General features: G+C 33.4%; 2 protein-coding genes across 3 annotated transcripts in view; one reads left to right on the top strand and one right to left on the bottom strand.

Moving 5' to 3' along the window:
* The window catches only part of Sh (Potassium voltage-gated channel protein Shaker), a 566,859-nt gene that overhangs the window by 22,911 nt on the left and 526,910 nt on the right, over positions 1-17,038 (bottom strand). The window lies entirely within an intron of this gene.
* The window catches only part of LOC140449952 (very long chain fatty acid elongase 7-like), a 64,561-nt gene that overhangs the window by 35,230 nt on the left and 12,293 nt on the right, over positions 1-17,038 (top strand). For both annotated transcript variants that reach the window (XM_072543371.1, XM_072543375.1), the window contains exons 3-5: positions 8,158-8,240; positions 8,316-8,423; positions 12,164-12,232. In XM_072543371.1, coding sequence (XP_072399472.1) covers positions 8,158-8,240; positions 8,316-8,423; positions 12,164-12,232 — 260 coding nt within the window. The remainder of the gene's footprint in view (positions 1-8,157; positions 8,241-8,315; positions 8,424-12,163; positions 12,233-17,038) is intronic.

Raw genomic sequence — 17,038 nt, 5'->3', positions numbered from 1 at the left:
ATACTTAATCACTATCCTTTTAATTTATAATACATAGTTAAATAAATTCCAATTCAGAAAAATTAAACTATATTGCATATTGATTTTTTTCCAATTCAAAAAATGCTCCATTAATTTCTTTTGCTATAATAGTTTTTGGCTCCCATTTCAGTGCCTATCATTATTAAAACATTATTAAATTTACTTTTGCTTATAGCCACAGAAACAAATTTTACTTTCGTCAAATATAAAATATTGAGTTATTGCGGTTAAACTACTGTTTGTCAATGGTAAGCGTAGACAACTTTTACTCAAGAGCGATGTTGTTGTACTATTGACCTTGACAGAGAGTGCAGTGGGACGAATTTACAGTCAACGCTTTGTGTACACCTAGATAGGAGAGAGAAATTTTATGTATAACGAGTCCCACAAACGAATTTAATAAAAAAGTGCATACCAAACAGCTGACACACTTTCTTAGCATACTTTTTATAGGCTAGTTTTAATTGTCAAAACATATAGATTTTATTAAAAAATAAGTTACTAAATACAATACAAAGAAATATTAAATATATGCAATAAAATAATGATCGCAAATAAACAGAGGATAAAATGTGAAAACTTAAATAACAAACATAAATAGTAAAATAAAATAAAGAAAGTGAACCACATTTTTTTCTTCGTGATGGTATTTAATAAATTTCTATTCGATTCAATACTGTCTCCTCTTCTTTCATGCAAATTCTTTCTTCCTCATTACTTCTGGTTAGTATTCTTAAAATTCTTGCTGATAAAGCTGAAAAGTTTGATTCCGTTGAAACCACATATCGTTGGTGTCCATATCATCCAATTCAGATACAAGAAGTTGGTAATTATCGCCCCCCGATGACGGTAATAGCCTGACCCACGTTGTTTTCAAAGAAATGTTGGACCGATGATGCCGCCAGCCCAAAATCCACATAAAAAGTGAATTTTTGGGATGCATTGGAGGCTTTTGGATCTTATCTGGATTGGTACCGTCCCAAATTCGACAATTCTGGTTGCTGATGTACCCATTCATCCAAAAATGGGCCTTATTGCTGAAGATGGTTTTTCGATGAAAATTAAGGTCAGTTTCCGATTACTTAAGAGCCCATTCAGCGAGCAGACGTCATTTTTTATAGTCGTTTGCAGCTCCTGGATAAGTAAAATTTTTTACGGGTACAGGTCACAGTCACGATAAAAAATTCGCCAAGTTGTCGTCTGCGAAAGGTCGAATCATTGGTTTGTTGTATGTTTTCGACCGAAGAATGGACGAAGCGCATGGAATGTTGCTTAAATAGAATACCCACTTTAATGAAACAAATTTATTACTTCTACTTGTACGCAATATCTATCCATGGGTGTTTGGCAAAATAAACTAAATAAATGAGTGCCAATTTGACAGATACACCTTTAACAATATAGTCAATACCTACTGTCAAAGTTCGAAATTTTCTATTGGAAGACCCATTATTTGTTTCACGTTTAATAGTACTTGATATTTTGGCATTGTTGTTTACTACTTACAGTACTCTGTTTTCTTTAGACTTATCGGTAATTTATATTGTTGATATTTCTTATATACACTGTTACTCATGAACTCTAAACATATGAATCCTGGATAAACCCAACTTAATTGTCTGCAAAACTTAGTGAAAATATGATGCGATTGTTCTGTGTAGGGATTCCCATTCAACTACATCACGTTTTCCAGTTTCCAATCGCAGCTTTTATATACCTAATTAATAGGAAAAATATAAAAGGTTACAGATCAATAATCTGTAAAACATTTCCATCAATGTTCAGGTCTTATAAGACTTTCCACGACTTCGTTTTTAGAACATCATCATAGGCCGTTTTTAAGTTTACAAATGTCAAATAAAATTCCTTTTTACAGATATAAACTGTTATGTAATAATATAAATATCTAATGTAAAATAAATGAATTGTTTGTGTTGAATCTATTTGTTGTAAATCCACTTTGATCTTACCCGATTTTATGACCGATATATGACTTATGGTATCATTAATATATGGTCCATCTTGCTTTATGGCATGGAAACGTGGACTTTGAAAAAAACATCTCTCAACAAACTTGAAGCATTTGAAATGTCGTCATTGAGAAGAATGATGCGCATACCTTGGGTGGATAGAGTTCGAAACGATGACGTCCAACCCCTTAACGTACACATTAATTTTGAAGTTATGGTCAAAAAATTATCGAATTTTTTTTTTAGTAAAAATGTTTTGTTTTGGTTATAATTGAATAAAAAAAATATTTTCAATGGCGTAAAACCTTTATTTTTCGTGGGGGGTGGGGGGGTATGCAAATCCGTTGAAATTTAAAAATTTTCTTCAGACGAAATACTTTGAATAGGTAAATAGTAGTATGATTTATATGAACAATACAAATATTCCAACACATTTTATTGACACACACACACAATATTGTATTTTAGATGAATTATAATGAAATTTAGTAAAACAAAAAATATACACATTACTCTAACCTACCGAATGTTATATGCACAATTTACTTACCAAACAATATAATAATATGTATGTTGAAAATAAGGCACAAATTAGTTCAAATGCAAAAAACAATAAATATCGACTTCAGACGACTTTACACCGGCAAGACAGAAGGCTTGTATCAAAACAAAAGTTCGACAATAATATTGGTTATAAATGATGATGATTGCAAATTGCAAGTTATGAGATAATAAATATATTTTAAAGTAACTCAATATTGACTGAGTCATCTATTTTATAATAGAAAAATAATTTAGATATATTTATGTCTCTTTATACAAATATCCGTTTGCAAGGCTTGAAAAAATTTATGGATAAAATTTAACCGGCGCCCGTGTCCCAGACGAGCGCGTACAAAATTACCAGTAAGGCGCGCCCGTGTCTGAGACGGGCACGTACGTTAAGGGGTGAGAGCCGGCGTGGAAAGAGAACTCTTTTAATTAATTAAAAAACGCAAGATTGGTTACCTTGGGCACATATTGAGAGGAGCAAAATATGAAATACCACAGTTAATCCTACAAGGGAAGATCGAAGGTAGGAGAGGAGCCGGCCGCAAACAATTATCCTGGCTAAGGAATAGTAAAGAATGGACAGGAATACACAATACAGGCAAGCTGTGTCACGCCGCCAAGAACAGAATTCTAGTAATGAGATAGTCGCCTACGCACTTTGGTGTATGGCATGTTAAGAAGAAGAAGGTATCATTAATGAGTCGGAATTTTGGAGTATTTAGACTCAGAGCTCGATAGCTTAAACAGAAAAGCACTATTGATGCAATCGTGAGTATACTCGACGCACTGCCCAATCGAGTGGATGAACACCGCTGGGCGGCCCTGCTGTTATCCGATTTTACGAGTAGAAATGCATTCAATACGCTTTAGTGGACCGAGGTAATGAAAGAAATGGAGGAGAGAGAATGTCCTGGTTACCTGATGAATGTAGTGGCGCATTATCTGTTCGAGAGAAGGATTATGGTTAAAAAAGGCACTATCGTCGATGTAACGGTTGGGGTCCCCCAGAGATCTGTCTTAAGCCTGACGCTATGGAACCTAACATATAACGGAGTTATACACTGTAAATAAGGAGAGGGTAGAACCCCCTTCGCATTCGCAGATGACGTCGCTGTGCTGGTAGTGGCTCGTAATGAGCGAAATCTCAAATACCGGGTTCGGAATGCAGGCGGCGTCTTAAAAAAATGGATAACGCAGTACGGACTCAAACTCGCGGCGGAAAAAACCGAAGCCATTATTCCAAAGGAGAAAAAGGCAAAGTGTAAAACTACCAAGAAACACGTAAAGTACGTGGGAGTGACGTTGCACAAGAATGAAAAATGGTGGAGCATGTACGAGAGGGGGCCTGGAAGGCTGCGGCGAATAGTGTGGCTGCGTTTTTGGAGGGTGATGCTCAACATTGGGGGACCTAAATCGAAAGGAAAAGGGCCTTATACGGTGTTGTGCAGTCAATCGTCCTCTAAGCGGCACCATTCTGGAGTAGGGCTGTAGAGATAACGTCCTACGGGAGACTCACAACACGAGTGGTCAGAACAAATCTGTTAAGAGTGGTATGCGCCTACAGAACTGTGTCTGCAGCAGCCTTGTGAACCATCAATGAAAGAACAAAGCGGTATATGAGAAGAGACCGTAACCTAACTATGGCCGAGATAAGACAGGAAAGGGAAAGGTCAATTAAAAGATGATAACAAAAATGGAACAACACGAAAAAGTGGCAAGTGGACAAAGATGCTGATCCCGAATATAAGAGACTAAATTGACTATGGTCACAGGCGATTGGATTATTTCCTGACATAGGTGCTCGGTGCGAACACTCGAACACTGTGACACATACGATGTTAGAGTAAAACAGATGGATAGTAGAAATGAACAGAATGAAAAAAGACACGTGTGAATTTTGTTACAGTGAGAAAAATGATTGAGAGAATGATTAAAAATAAAGCAGGTTCAACTAGTGCACACCACAATATTCGGGCAGTGATCAAAAAAAAAAAAAGAGGAAGAAAGACAGCTGGACCAAAGGCAAAGGTAAGAGGGAAAGATGCTATAAGTTGAAGGCAGAAAAGTAAGTTACATTGTATGAGGTAGACTGTATGAATCAGATTGTGGGGAAGGACGAAATGCCCGGCTGGGAGTGATGCCGTACTAGGAGTAATGGGGATCTTCCACGTGCTACCTATAAAGGGCTTTCTCTCAAAAAAAATTAAAAACCAGTTTTTGATACCAAAAAAAAAGAAGACAGAGGGAAAAGGGACAGGGAGCTTCTTTGCTGACAGTTTGTGGATAAATTAAGGTAGTGGTGCGGAAGTAATGCCGGCCTTACCGCGCCTATTCCGCTACCGGATCGCTGGATGACAAAGGAAAGTCTGGTTTAGCAGGTAGGAGTTCGGCGTCGTTAGGCGACTTAAAGTGCCTAACTATCGCTGGGAGTACGAAGAACGAATCCTGTACTAAGGTCAGTCAGACGGCATCATGGACTAAGATGTCTTTTGAAAATTCCAGACCCCCTCTATAAAGACGAAAAAAAAAGTATCTAGGCAGGAATATTTCCAGGACTTAAAAATCAGTTATGAAAACAGAAATTATATTTCAAAAACAATGAAAATAATTTTATAATTCGTGTAGGCTACAAATATGTAACAATATAAAACAATTTAAATTAAATGGAAGAATATTACAGTTTAAAATTATTAATTAAGTAATAAATTTGAAAATAAATATAATAAAAGAGGCGCTAACCAATATCGTAGTACATTCGACTTACTACCTCACAATAATTGATGACGAAACAATCATATAAATTAGAAAAGCGTTAAAAATATTATTAACAAAGAAAAATAGTCTCCAGCATAAAAAAAATAGAGGCAATATTTAAAACTGTGAAAAATGACGAAAGCCATGCGATTGGCAGTTTAATAGTAAAAATATTTAAATACTATTAGAGATAAGGTATTAGAAGCGTTATATAAAAGTTTTTAGCCTAAGGTATAAAGTAAAGAAAACAATTATAAAAACACAATTAAACAAGGATACAAAAAACAGAAAATAGAAGAATAAGTATGTTTTCAAGAAGTAGGATTAATAAAAGACTAAGCTTTCTCTTTCCCTCAAGTAACAGAGATAATAATTCCATTAAGCAAACAAATACAGCTATTGTTCGTCGACCTCAGAAAATAATACGTATTCAGGTAAAAATTTAGTGGCAAATAGAATAGACCAATATTAGATTTTAACATGTATTAACCAACATAAAGTATCAACATCGGTTACCAACTAACACCAGAAATATAAATAATTAGATAATTAAAGCAGGAATGCTGTCTGTCTGAGTATCTAGAAGTTGTATTACAAAAATATAAAAGGAAATGATCTAACATCAGAATATTACTAAATGGTATGATACTATCGTATATTGGATATTTTGCAGACGAGCAAGTTTTGGTTGCTTAAGTAAGGTTTACAGGTCAAGTAGCTGTTCAAGTTACTTAAGCAAGTAACTGGAAACCAATAACTTGAGTAGTGTAGATAAATATTGATCAAGAACTAAAATAAATTGAAAAGGGAGTCAAGTAACTTGAAAGCCATCCAACTTACTTGTTCAAGAAGACGCCAGGTGGTAAGACCATACTTGAACGGTCTACCTATACGTACTTGCTGTCAAGAATTGGTCGTGTGAAGTCGAGTAAATATGAAGGTGGAATGAGGAGGCAACATTGAAGTTTGTGGAGTTATACAAAGAATAAACATGAACAGAGCCGAACCTCCGTACGTGTCTCTTCTTTGCTTGCCACTTTCTTATTCAAACTCTTTTTTTGGCATGTTCACATTCGTCAATGATATTCTCTAACATATTATATAACACCAATGTCATCATTTTTATACACTATTCCGTAAAATTGTACCGCGTCTCTTAAGTTTAGTTATTTTACTTGAATAGTGTAAATGCTTTACTTAAATAAAACCCTTTAAACTTAAATACTTGATTAAAGTTACTTGTACAAGTAACTTGAACGGCTACTCGACTCATGTACACTAGGCTTTAAGATTATAATTACTTATATTGTATCGCAAGAAAATTGATAGATAAATTCAAAAACAATAAATAGTTGCAAAGAATATTACTAAGAAATAAAAACCAGCTCAAAATAAAACTATTTCGCAGTAAAAATCTTACAGGATGGAATACTGAATGCAATAATCAAGTAAACAAAGACCCTTAAACGGATAGCCATCTCTTCTAAATGGCTAAATTGCTGCTAAACACTGCTGAGGCTGGTCCTCATATACGGGGCGGAAACATGGACTCTAAAGCAGAAGGATAAAAGGTACTCCGCAAAATATTTGGCAATTAAACGATCAAGGGCAGTGGCGCAACATATTTAATTTTAAATTATACCAACTCTTTAATGAACCAGATATCGTAACGTTCATTATAACACAACGACTTAGATGGGCCGGACGACACATAATACGAATGCTTGACAATATGATTGCTAAAACGCTAACGACAGCAAAATCTATAGAAAGAAGAAGCAGATGCCGGCCGCGAATTAGATGGTTAGCTTGAGTTGAAACCGACTTTTGGAGGGATACTAGAGATCAGAAGATGGCAACACGGTGCCAGAAACCGAACAGAATGGCGACTAATCTTAGGGTAGGCCAGGATCCACAGATAGTTATCGAGCCAGATGATGATGATCGAAACATCACAGAAGCTAACTAAAAAGGATAATAATAATATAATTAAACGTATTATGATCCAAGACCGTGAAGTATGGTCAGTAAAACCATAATCAGAGAAGGTGCTCAGAATTACAGAAATATACTTAACAGGGATGTCTATTATAGAAAAGAAAGAACAATAAATAAGTGAATTAAAGAAGTAATCTCAAAATCAACAATAAAACAGATTCTAAAAGAAATATTAAGAGAAAAAGAGAATCAGGAAGGTCCAGAATGAGCTGAAGGAGAGTAATTAAGAGAGTAATTGAGAGAGTAATTAATTAAAAGAGTTGGGAGAAAAAGACCAAAAAGAAAATTTATGGAAAGAACCATCGAAGTGAATATTAAAAATCGAAAGATGCTGAAGTACTTTCTAAAACTATATATACTAATAATAAACAAAAACATGGACAGAAATAGTATACCAATTGTATCTAATTATATAACAAATTTGTGTCGAGTTTGAAGTTTTTTTCTTTGGTATAAACCCACTAATTGCTTTAATTTCTTAACAATAATTAAAATTTTAGCTTTTCAGGATGACTTAATTAAACTATTAATGATACATATCTTTTAAAATTTAATTTAAACTTGAGCTGTTGATTTATCCAACTTGATTGGACGGAATATAGTACTCAATAATCTTTTTTTTATTTGAAAGAACTCTAATGACAACGATTTTAGCCACAATGTCAAGGTGACAATTTATGACAAGTGAGCGTAATATAGCGCTTGAGTAATTCTTCACTGCTTTCGCTTTCTATACTGTTAATGTTAAAGCCTACAGTATTACCTGCAAACTGGAGAATCCTAAATGAAGGTTATCAGTAAAACTAAGTTCAAATAATTAATAATCGTATTAAATAACTAATGGAAAATATTTTTTTTGTAGATTCAAGAACCAAAGATTTCTTTCTAGTAGCCAGTCCAATTCCTACAATTGCTTTATCAGTAGCATTTTTAATCTCAGTAACGGTGAGTATATTATAATCAGCCTTTTTCAGTTATTATTGTTATTTAATCTTTTATTGGTTGCAACTTGTGTTTTAGGTTCTTATACCAACTTTTATGAAAAATAGAAAACCGTATGAGCTCAAAAATTTTGTTATACTTTACAATGGTTTCCAAGTTGTGTTCAGTACGTGGTTGTTTTATGCAGTAAGTATACATTTATTGCATTTTTCTTAAGTAAAACCTTTTATTAGAAGCTTTAAGATTTTGGCCTGTCGTATAACATGGTGTGTTTCTTTAATACATACATTAAGTGACACAAAATAAGGAGAATACCAAAAGTATTCTCTTATAAAAACTTAGAAAATATTTATATTATATTTTCATAGAGTATGAAAGATAAGACACAATAGGCATACGTAAAAAGTCAAACATTTAAACACCGATGAACTATAATATATACTATATTATAGATACCACCAATTCTCCTTCTTTAAGTGCCGTGTTCTAAAAAAGGGTGCTGGCTATCATACGATACACGCTTCGGTTTTGTGTCGCATGTTTGCAGCTTCTTGTATTTGAAACCATTTTTGGAGAATTTTTTCTTTCTACCTAACCCTCTCGTGCGTTTAAGCGTGCCTTCACTAGAAGTTGCCTTCCTTTAATATTTTCAATAATTTTATGTCTTTATTCATTCATCCAAATACCATACTGAAAGTCATATTCCGATAGCAGCGTTTCAGCGATAGGCGTGTGCTTTCTATATGTCAAAAATAACTACAATGTTGTCAAAGTTTCTAATCGTACGTTATGGGCAGGCTCCTGTAAAAGAATTATTATTCGGGAAATATTTATGAATGTAAAGTGAAAAAATATTGCATTTTTCAGCAATTTTTTTTAATTATATAATTTTTATGTTGGTATTTTTTTTAAGAACTGGAAAGTTGTTTTTGGAAATCTGGTCTTTTCGTTTTTAAACCATCTCTTTAAAATTGTTTACAATTCGTGGAAACGAAATAATTATTTCTATAATCCCTTTTTGATCTTAAGATCCTTTTAATGACACCAAACTTTCTCTACCTTAATTTACAATTACATACATTAAAAATAATTTAGAATTAAGAAAATATAATTATAAATTAAAAATTATACTTTAATGTCTACAATTATAAATTCAGGAAGATAAAATGTTGGGTGTCATTAAAAAGATATTCAGTTGATGTCAGGAGTTGGTGTCGTGTCAATATCAAAATGGACGCAAATGTAATAATATTCAAAAACGGCAATTTATTAAATAGCGAATGCCAAAGATAGTGTTAAATGTTTTTAACCATTTATACCATAACTAACAATGATAAAAGTATATCAAAAATAGTGCGAAAATGTTATGCTATGACTGGAGTATCTGAAGGAATATTTCGATATAGAAGTGAAAGTAAAAATGGACTATTCGTAACTCCCATAAAAACAATTACCGGTTATTCGAATAGTGGTGAAAATAAATACGACAAAGTAACTCGCTCTAGAATAAGACAAGTAGTGCACGGTTTTTGTATGGACAATATTCCTCAAACTTTGAAGTAGTACTAGAAAAAAATTAACGAAACCTAGCAGCATATAAATTTTCCTATTTCATTTTCAATGAAGAGTACATTGAAATACTATTGCACGACATGCGTTTTGTATATGGCAAGCTGGCCAATATTCAATATTAATAGAAAAACAAAAAATAGTCACTTGGAAGCGCCACATTCTCAGGAAATAAAGAAACTGGAAAATCAAGGAGCCAATATCTTTTATATGGACGAATCGTGGGTTGATACTGAAACTACGAATGAATAAATATGGTGGACTTATCACAGGTTTAAAACCTCTGAGCGGAAAAGGACCAAGATTTGTTCTAGTCGAAGCAGAAAACAAAGATGAATTTGTTGAAGGTGATGATATGACTTTTCTTGCCAAAAAAGGTGCTTTAGTGAAGTGAAGTGAAGTGAAGATTACCATAAAGAGATGGGCGGAGATCTATTAGAGAAATAGGTTGAAGACATGTTAATACCGAATATCCCAAAAAAATAAAAAGAATGTGATTGTAATGGACAATACATCTTATCATTCTAGGAAACTAAATTTTCCCAAACGATATTGGGTGAAACGTCAAATAAAAGAGTGGCTTTATGAAAAGGATATTTATTTTGGAGTGGAATACTTAAAAAAAAAAGTTCTGGAAATTACTCGTGCATTTCAAAACATTTATGACAAATAAATTCATCGAGCCTAAAGGCGGGTACACATATACGAGCCAAACGGTATGCATACGGTATGCGAACGCTATATTCGTTAATGTGTACGGCAGAAAAAACCGCTTGCGTACTGTTTCATCGTGACTCGTCGCGAACCAAATTGTTGCGGTTTATTTCACGACTTCAAAGGAACACTAAGGTGGGAACACTAAGGAACCTTAAGGTGGGTACACATATGCGAGCCAAACAGTATACGTACAGTACGCGTACAGATCCTTGAAAAATATTCTACATCGTACTGATCGCATACTTATCTCGATCCATGGAAAGCGACAAACCAACAACGAACACACATGTGCGAAATGATTCATTTTATTTATAATTTGGGTACTGATTTATGTTTCTGTTTTTGCTTGTTTAACAAAGATAAAAATATGTACAATAATCAGTTTACTGTTTTCTCACGTCTCTCTAGGAAGGAACACGTCATTCACACAATGTCGATTTGATGAGACAATAAAAATGTTCGCGGCGTCTAGTAAGCGCCGTCCAAACTGAAAGACGAGCTTCCTTTGAAGTCGTGGAATAAACCGCAACAATTTGGTTCGCGACGAGTCACGACGAAACAGTACGCAAGCGGTTTTTTCTGCCGTACACATTAACGAATATAGCGTTCGCATACCGTATGCATACCGTTTGGCTCGTATATGTGTACCGACCTTTAGACACGATGCACGCTGCAAGCAAGGTGCGTGCGCTTGGCTTGTTTGTTTCCCGTCAATACATATTGAGCGGCTTCTCAGCGTCTTCAGTCTCATGTCTCATTACGCCTCCCAAGCAGCAGGACTGATCACAGGCAACGTGTTGCATTTGCGTTTACCGTGTATCAGTATTTATATAAAGGAAAAAAATAAGTATGTGGCTGCTCTCTTTTTAATCCTGCCATGGTAATATCTTAATGTCATATTCCATGTGGCAGGCTGGTTTTTAACAGCAGCCATAAACTTATGTTTCTATGTTGAAATCCATCGAGCGGTCATTGGATACTCGCTGATTGCCTAGCACAGACTTTCAAGCAGCCCGAATTAATGTGGAAGCCGCGTGCACGTGGTGTAGCAGAAACTGGCGTCGTCTCCGCCCATACCTCTTGCTAATTATTAGCTCGCCGCTGCGGCTCCGCTCGAGTGAGCACTGCCTAATTATAACTCATGTACTGCTGAGTCGCCAGCAATCGCACGCTTCTTACCCGCGGCGTGCACGCACGCTACTTGCACAAATGCAAGTGTACATCGAGCCTAATGGTTTTCCTGGCTTCTTTACTTACACTAGTTATAAAATTTTCTACGTTATAGCAGGATTTATTCCACATCTCATTTTAGATCTATTTACCCCGTTTGTACTTCTTTTTTTATACTTTTGTACTGTTCTCGATCGTAAAGGTCCTTTGTTGCAAGCCATTTATTAAACATATCACAAGATCTTTTATTTTTATCTTAATACAGTAAACATTCCTATTTACTATTATAAAATAAAACCATACAAAAAAATCAAAATGACACGTACTTACAAAATTGCTGGAAAAAACAGTTATAATACCAATCATGGTTTTTTTAATATATATTAGCCATTACTTGTAAGAAGTTGATGATAGTTTTAAGTTTATAGTATATATAGTAAATTAACGCTAAATAGGTACTTCTTTTTTAGTTTTTAGCTGGTGGCTGGTACTTCCCGTATTTCACTGGAAAATGTTTCCTTCCAGGATCTGGAAGCAATGTAAGTGTATAAATTAACTAACAAAATAACTAACATATTACAATAGTAAGGAAGCTGATTTAATGTAGTTTACAATTCTCACAAGACGAGTTTGTAATTTTTGACGATTTTAAAGTTTTAATTCCTATAAATACTTTTTTACAATGACAGTTTTTGATCAATCGGCGTCTTTTAAGAAGAAGCTTAAATATTAAAAGATTAAAGAAATCGGGAAGACAAAAATGTGTGAGGAATTGGATTTTAACTGAAGACTATTAATATTAATAATGAATTGTGATGAATTGAAATTTGAAAATGAATTGATTTTTGTGAAAATGCTAAAACAGGTAGATTTCAATTCCAAAGAGGTCATTCTTTAACGATGTGGATATCTGTCAATTGTCAACCCCCCCTTTCAGTACCCAACCCATAAATTTTAAATAGGGAATATACCATGTGTGGCACATTGTTAAACAAGTATTCCGCTAGAAAATTAAGGCATCCATATTTTTTTTCAATAATAACTCTATTCTTGTGAAAAAGTACCAGTATATTGGAAGTGTTACATCTCTTAAAAACTAAATGTAACGCCTATGTTTTGCTATTGTCAATTTCCGGTCATTCCCAAAACTACATAAAACAAAATTTGCAACGTTAATAGCAAACTTGATTAAATATAAGGTAAATAAAATGAACTATATTTTAAATTAATAATTCCAAACAGTTTACTCACCATCTATAACTATTTACTTAAATAAAATCCACAAGGAAAATAATTCCTGCAGCTGGCTGTATACCACGTATAACAAAAAGAGGTTAATCTTTGTATGTGGGTATATTTTATTTTATAAAAACCCTTAAAAGGGCAACATTAAAAACACGAACGTTTTCGGAACAACTGTTCCATCATCAGGTTAAAATACCTAAAATAAGTATAAATCATTTAATTAAAGTAAACGTGGTTTAAAATTTTGACTAAGGTTAAAAAAAAACAAAATGGTTATACTTACAGGTTACCATGCCTGAGCCACCAAAATATTTGGGTAAAAACCCTTTAAAATGTAATGTGTTACCAAAGATTGTACATGATGTTGATAATATTATATGATGTTTAATATTTTAATTAAATTTTACTTCAGGTAACATACACCCATGCTTAAGTGAGTTCCAGTGTCCGGAGAGTAAACCTCTTCAAACGGACTTCAGCTGGTAACTGATTGATAAGATACCCATGAGCGGTGTCAAAAACAAAATGTCAATGTACCATGAAACAATATTAGTTAAACATAGTATTACTACAGCCAAAAGATTAAAAACTTTGATGATGTTAAAATGATAACAGCAATCCAGGTGTTGGGATTTAAAAAATTTTCTATAATTATTTAATATTGGATATAAAAGATGTAAATTACTGGTGTTGTTGAAGGTCATGTTTAAGAGAATGACGTATGCATTAGGCAGCTTATGTTACTCTTTATCGTATGGAGTGTGGTCTCAAAAGTGTAATTTGTGACGAATTAGCTTAAATATATGGAAATGTCCTTTTATGTTGCTTACATCTAGGACAAGGAAAAATGAATAGTATATATTTGTAGCTAATGTAAGACTTCATATTTAAATGAAATTGTTTATTACTGCTTGTATCGTAAAAAGTTAATATAAGTGAGTCCAGTAGATTGAGAAAAGGGATTAAAAATCTTCCGGCTGAAGGAATTAAAGTTATAATATATGGAATTAAATTTAAAAAATTGAAAAGGCTGAGATCCTCAGAGACCTGGCAAGAATAAAAGTAAAGGAAATGACTAATTTTTAATCTTTTGGCTGTAGTAATACTATGTTTAACTAATATTGTTTCATGGTACATTGACATTTTGTTTTTGACACCGCTCATGGGTATCTTATCAATCAGTTACCAGCTGAAGTCCGTTTGAAGAGGTTTACTCTCCGGACACTGGAACTCACTTAAGCATGGGTGTATGATACCTGAAGTAAAATTTAATTAAAATATTAAACATCATAATATTATCAACATCATGTACAATCTTTGGTAACACATTACATTTTAAAGGGTTTTTACCCAAATATTTTGGTGGCTCAGGCATGGTAACCTGTAAGTATAACCATTTTGTTTTTTTAACCTTAGTCAAAATTTTAAACCACGTTTACTTTAATTAAATGGTTTATACTTATTTTAGGTATTTTAACCTGATGATGGAACAGTTGTTCCGAAAACGTTCGTGTTTTTAATGTTGCCCTTTTAAGGGTTTTTATAAAATAAAATATACCCACATACAAAGATTAACCTCTTTTTTTTTATTTACTTAAATGTTCAAAATAATATCCACCAAGGGCCATATAATATTATAAAGTCGCTGTTTAAAGTTACGAAGAAAATTTTGGAGCATTTTAGGGATTACTACACTTCTCTACTACTACTATTCGTTATCTTAGTACTTGAAATAAAGCTGGAATGCTAGTATAAATCTTGCTTTTTAAATAAATTGTGTGCTTATTGGTATATGGGGTTATTTAAAAAACAATATTTATAATACCATTCCAGCTTCATTGGAAAAAGATAACAAATAGTGCATAAACGTAGTGTAGTAACCCCTAGAGTAGAATGTAGTGTAGAACCTCCAAAATATTCTTCGTAATTTTGAACAGCGACTTTATAATTGTTGGTGGATATTATGTTAAACATTTAAGTAAATAGTTCTAGCTAATGAGTAAACTGTTTGGAATTATGAATTTAGTTCGTTTTATTTACGTTACATTTAATAAAGTTTCCTAGTAATGTTGCAATTTCTGTTTTAATGTAGTTTTTGGCATGACCGAAAATTGACATAAGCTAAACATGGGCTTTACGTTTGGTTTTTAATAGATGTAGCACTTTTAATAAACTGGTACTTTTTCACAAGAATAGAGTTAGTATCGAAAAAATATGGATGTCTGAATTCTCCAGCGAAATACCTGTTTAATAATATGCGACATATGGTATATAAGCCATTTAAAATTTAATGGTGGAGGGTATTGGAAGAAAGGTGGTTGACAATTGACAGATTTATATATCGTTAACAACGATCCGTTTAGAAAAAAAATCGAGCTGTTTTTGCCTTTTTACAAAATCCTAGCAATATTGCCATATATCAGGGTGAATTCTTTTGGGTGGTCAAACCTGTATATACACCTTATATATTGGTTTTAAAATAAAACCAAATAAAAAACAAGGAAACCAAAAAAAAGTTTAAATTAATAAATAAATAAAATTAATAAAGTAGTCTAATATGACAGACTTTACTGAACGTTTAGGTCATATCAATAATATTGCTCCAGTAATAATAATTGCGACTGCTTTAGAGTGTAATTTTCTTCGTCACGACGGATTTGCTTCTAAATCTGGATTTAGGTTAATGTTACCCACTGCTTCACTTTTTAACTTGAGCTCAGGGTTGCTTTTACTGGAGGGGTAAAAGCCACTCCTCCTCGGGGGTAAAAAAACATACAATCAAAATAAATCGGGAAATGGATAAATTTACTAATTTTAAGTAAGTTTTGTTTTATAGAGTTTTTCTTCAAGTCAATAATTTTTTGAATTATTTGTGAGTGAAAATGTTCCTTTTTCAAAATAAAAACCATGTTTTTAGACGGTTTTTCACAAATAACTTAAAAAGTAAGTATTTATCGAAAAAAAAATGTGTAACAAAAATGTAGCTTATAAAAAACAAAAGAAATGGTGTAGTTATGAAGTCTGTAGACCTAGTAGAAGCAATGTTGTAGTTCATGAAAAGTAGGTTCTTTTATTGTCAAATTCCAAATAAAATATTTTAACCTAACATAAACAAAAAAATGAAGCATTTTTCGGGGAAAATTCATTAAAACTTTTTGAAAGGTTTATTTTTGTTTTGTTAAAAAAGTTTCTAGCATCAGAACTAAGCGAGTTACGCTCAAAATAAAGTTAGTCCCCTGTAAAAATCACCCCCTAATTAGCACCACAATAAAAATTAATTGTTTCTTCTTCTTCTTAACATGCCATACACCAAAGTGCGTAGGCGACTATCTCATTACTAGAATTCTGTTCTTGGCGGCGTGACACAGCTCGCCTGTATTGTGTATTCCTGTCCATTCTTTAATATTCCTTAACCAGGATAATTGTTTGCGGCCGGCTCCTCTCCTACCTTCGATCTTCCCTTGTAGGATTAACTGTGGTATTTCATATTTTGCTCCTCTCAATATGAGCCCAAGGTAACCAATCTTGCGTTTTTTAATTAATTCAAAGAGTTCTCTTTCCACGCCGGCTCTCTTAAGGACGTCATCGTTTCGAACTCTATCCACCCAAGGTATGCGCATCATTCTTCTCAATGACCACATTTCAAATGCTTCAAGTTTGTTGATAGATGTTTTTTTCAAAGTCCACGTTTCCATGCCATAAAGCAAGATGTACCATATGTAGCACTTGACCATTCTGTAGCGTATTTCGAAATTTAGGTTTTGATTACTTAGGAGCGGTCTGAATTTCACAAAAGCTTGTCTTGCCATTTATATTCGGGTTTTTATTTCTTGTTGTGGATCCGATTGGTCATTGATTGTGGTGCGAAGGTATTTAAAAGTTTTCACGCGTTTTATGCGATCGTCACCCAAGCATACTATCGGGTTTTCTGGAGGGTTTCTGCTAATGATCATATATTTCGTTTTCAGTTAATTGTTACAGCTCTACAATTTACTTTATATATGTATTTTAAGTTTGACCAGTTCAAAGTGCTTATTTTTGAAAAAAATCGCTTTGAAAATGAAAGAAAAATTTTTGATATTTTGAAAAAATGGCTTTTT

This window comes from Diabrotica undecimpunctata, chromosome 1 (assembly GCF_040954645.1).
Source record: "Diabrotica undecimpunctata isolate CICGRU chromosome 1, icDiaUnde3, whole genome shotgun sequence".
In the NCBI taxonomy this organism is placed as follows: domain Eukaryota; kingdom Metazoa; phylum Arthropoda; class Insecta; order Coleoptera; family Chrysomelidae; genus Diabrotica; species Diabrotica undecimpunctata.
The sequence above is the reverse complement of the archived record's forward strand: the minus strand, read 5'-3'. Positions and strand labels throughout refer to the sequence as shown.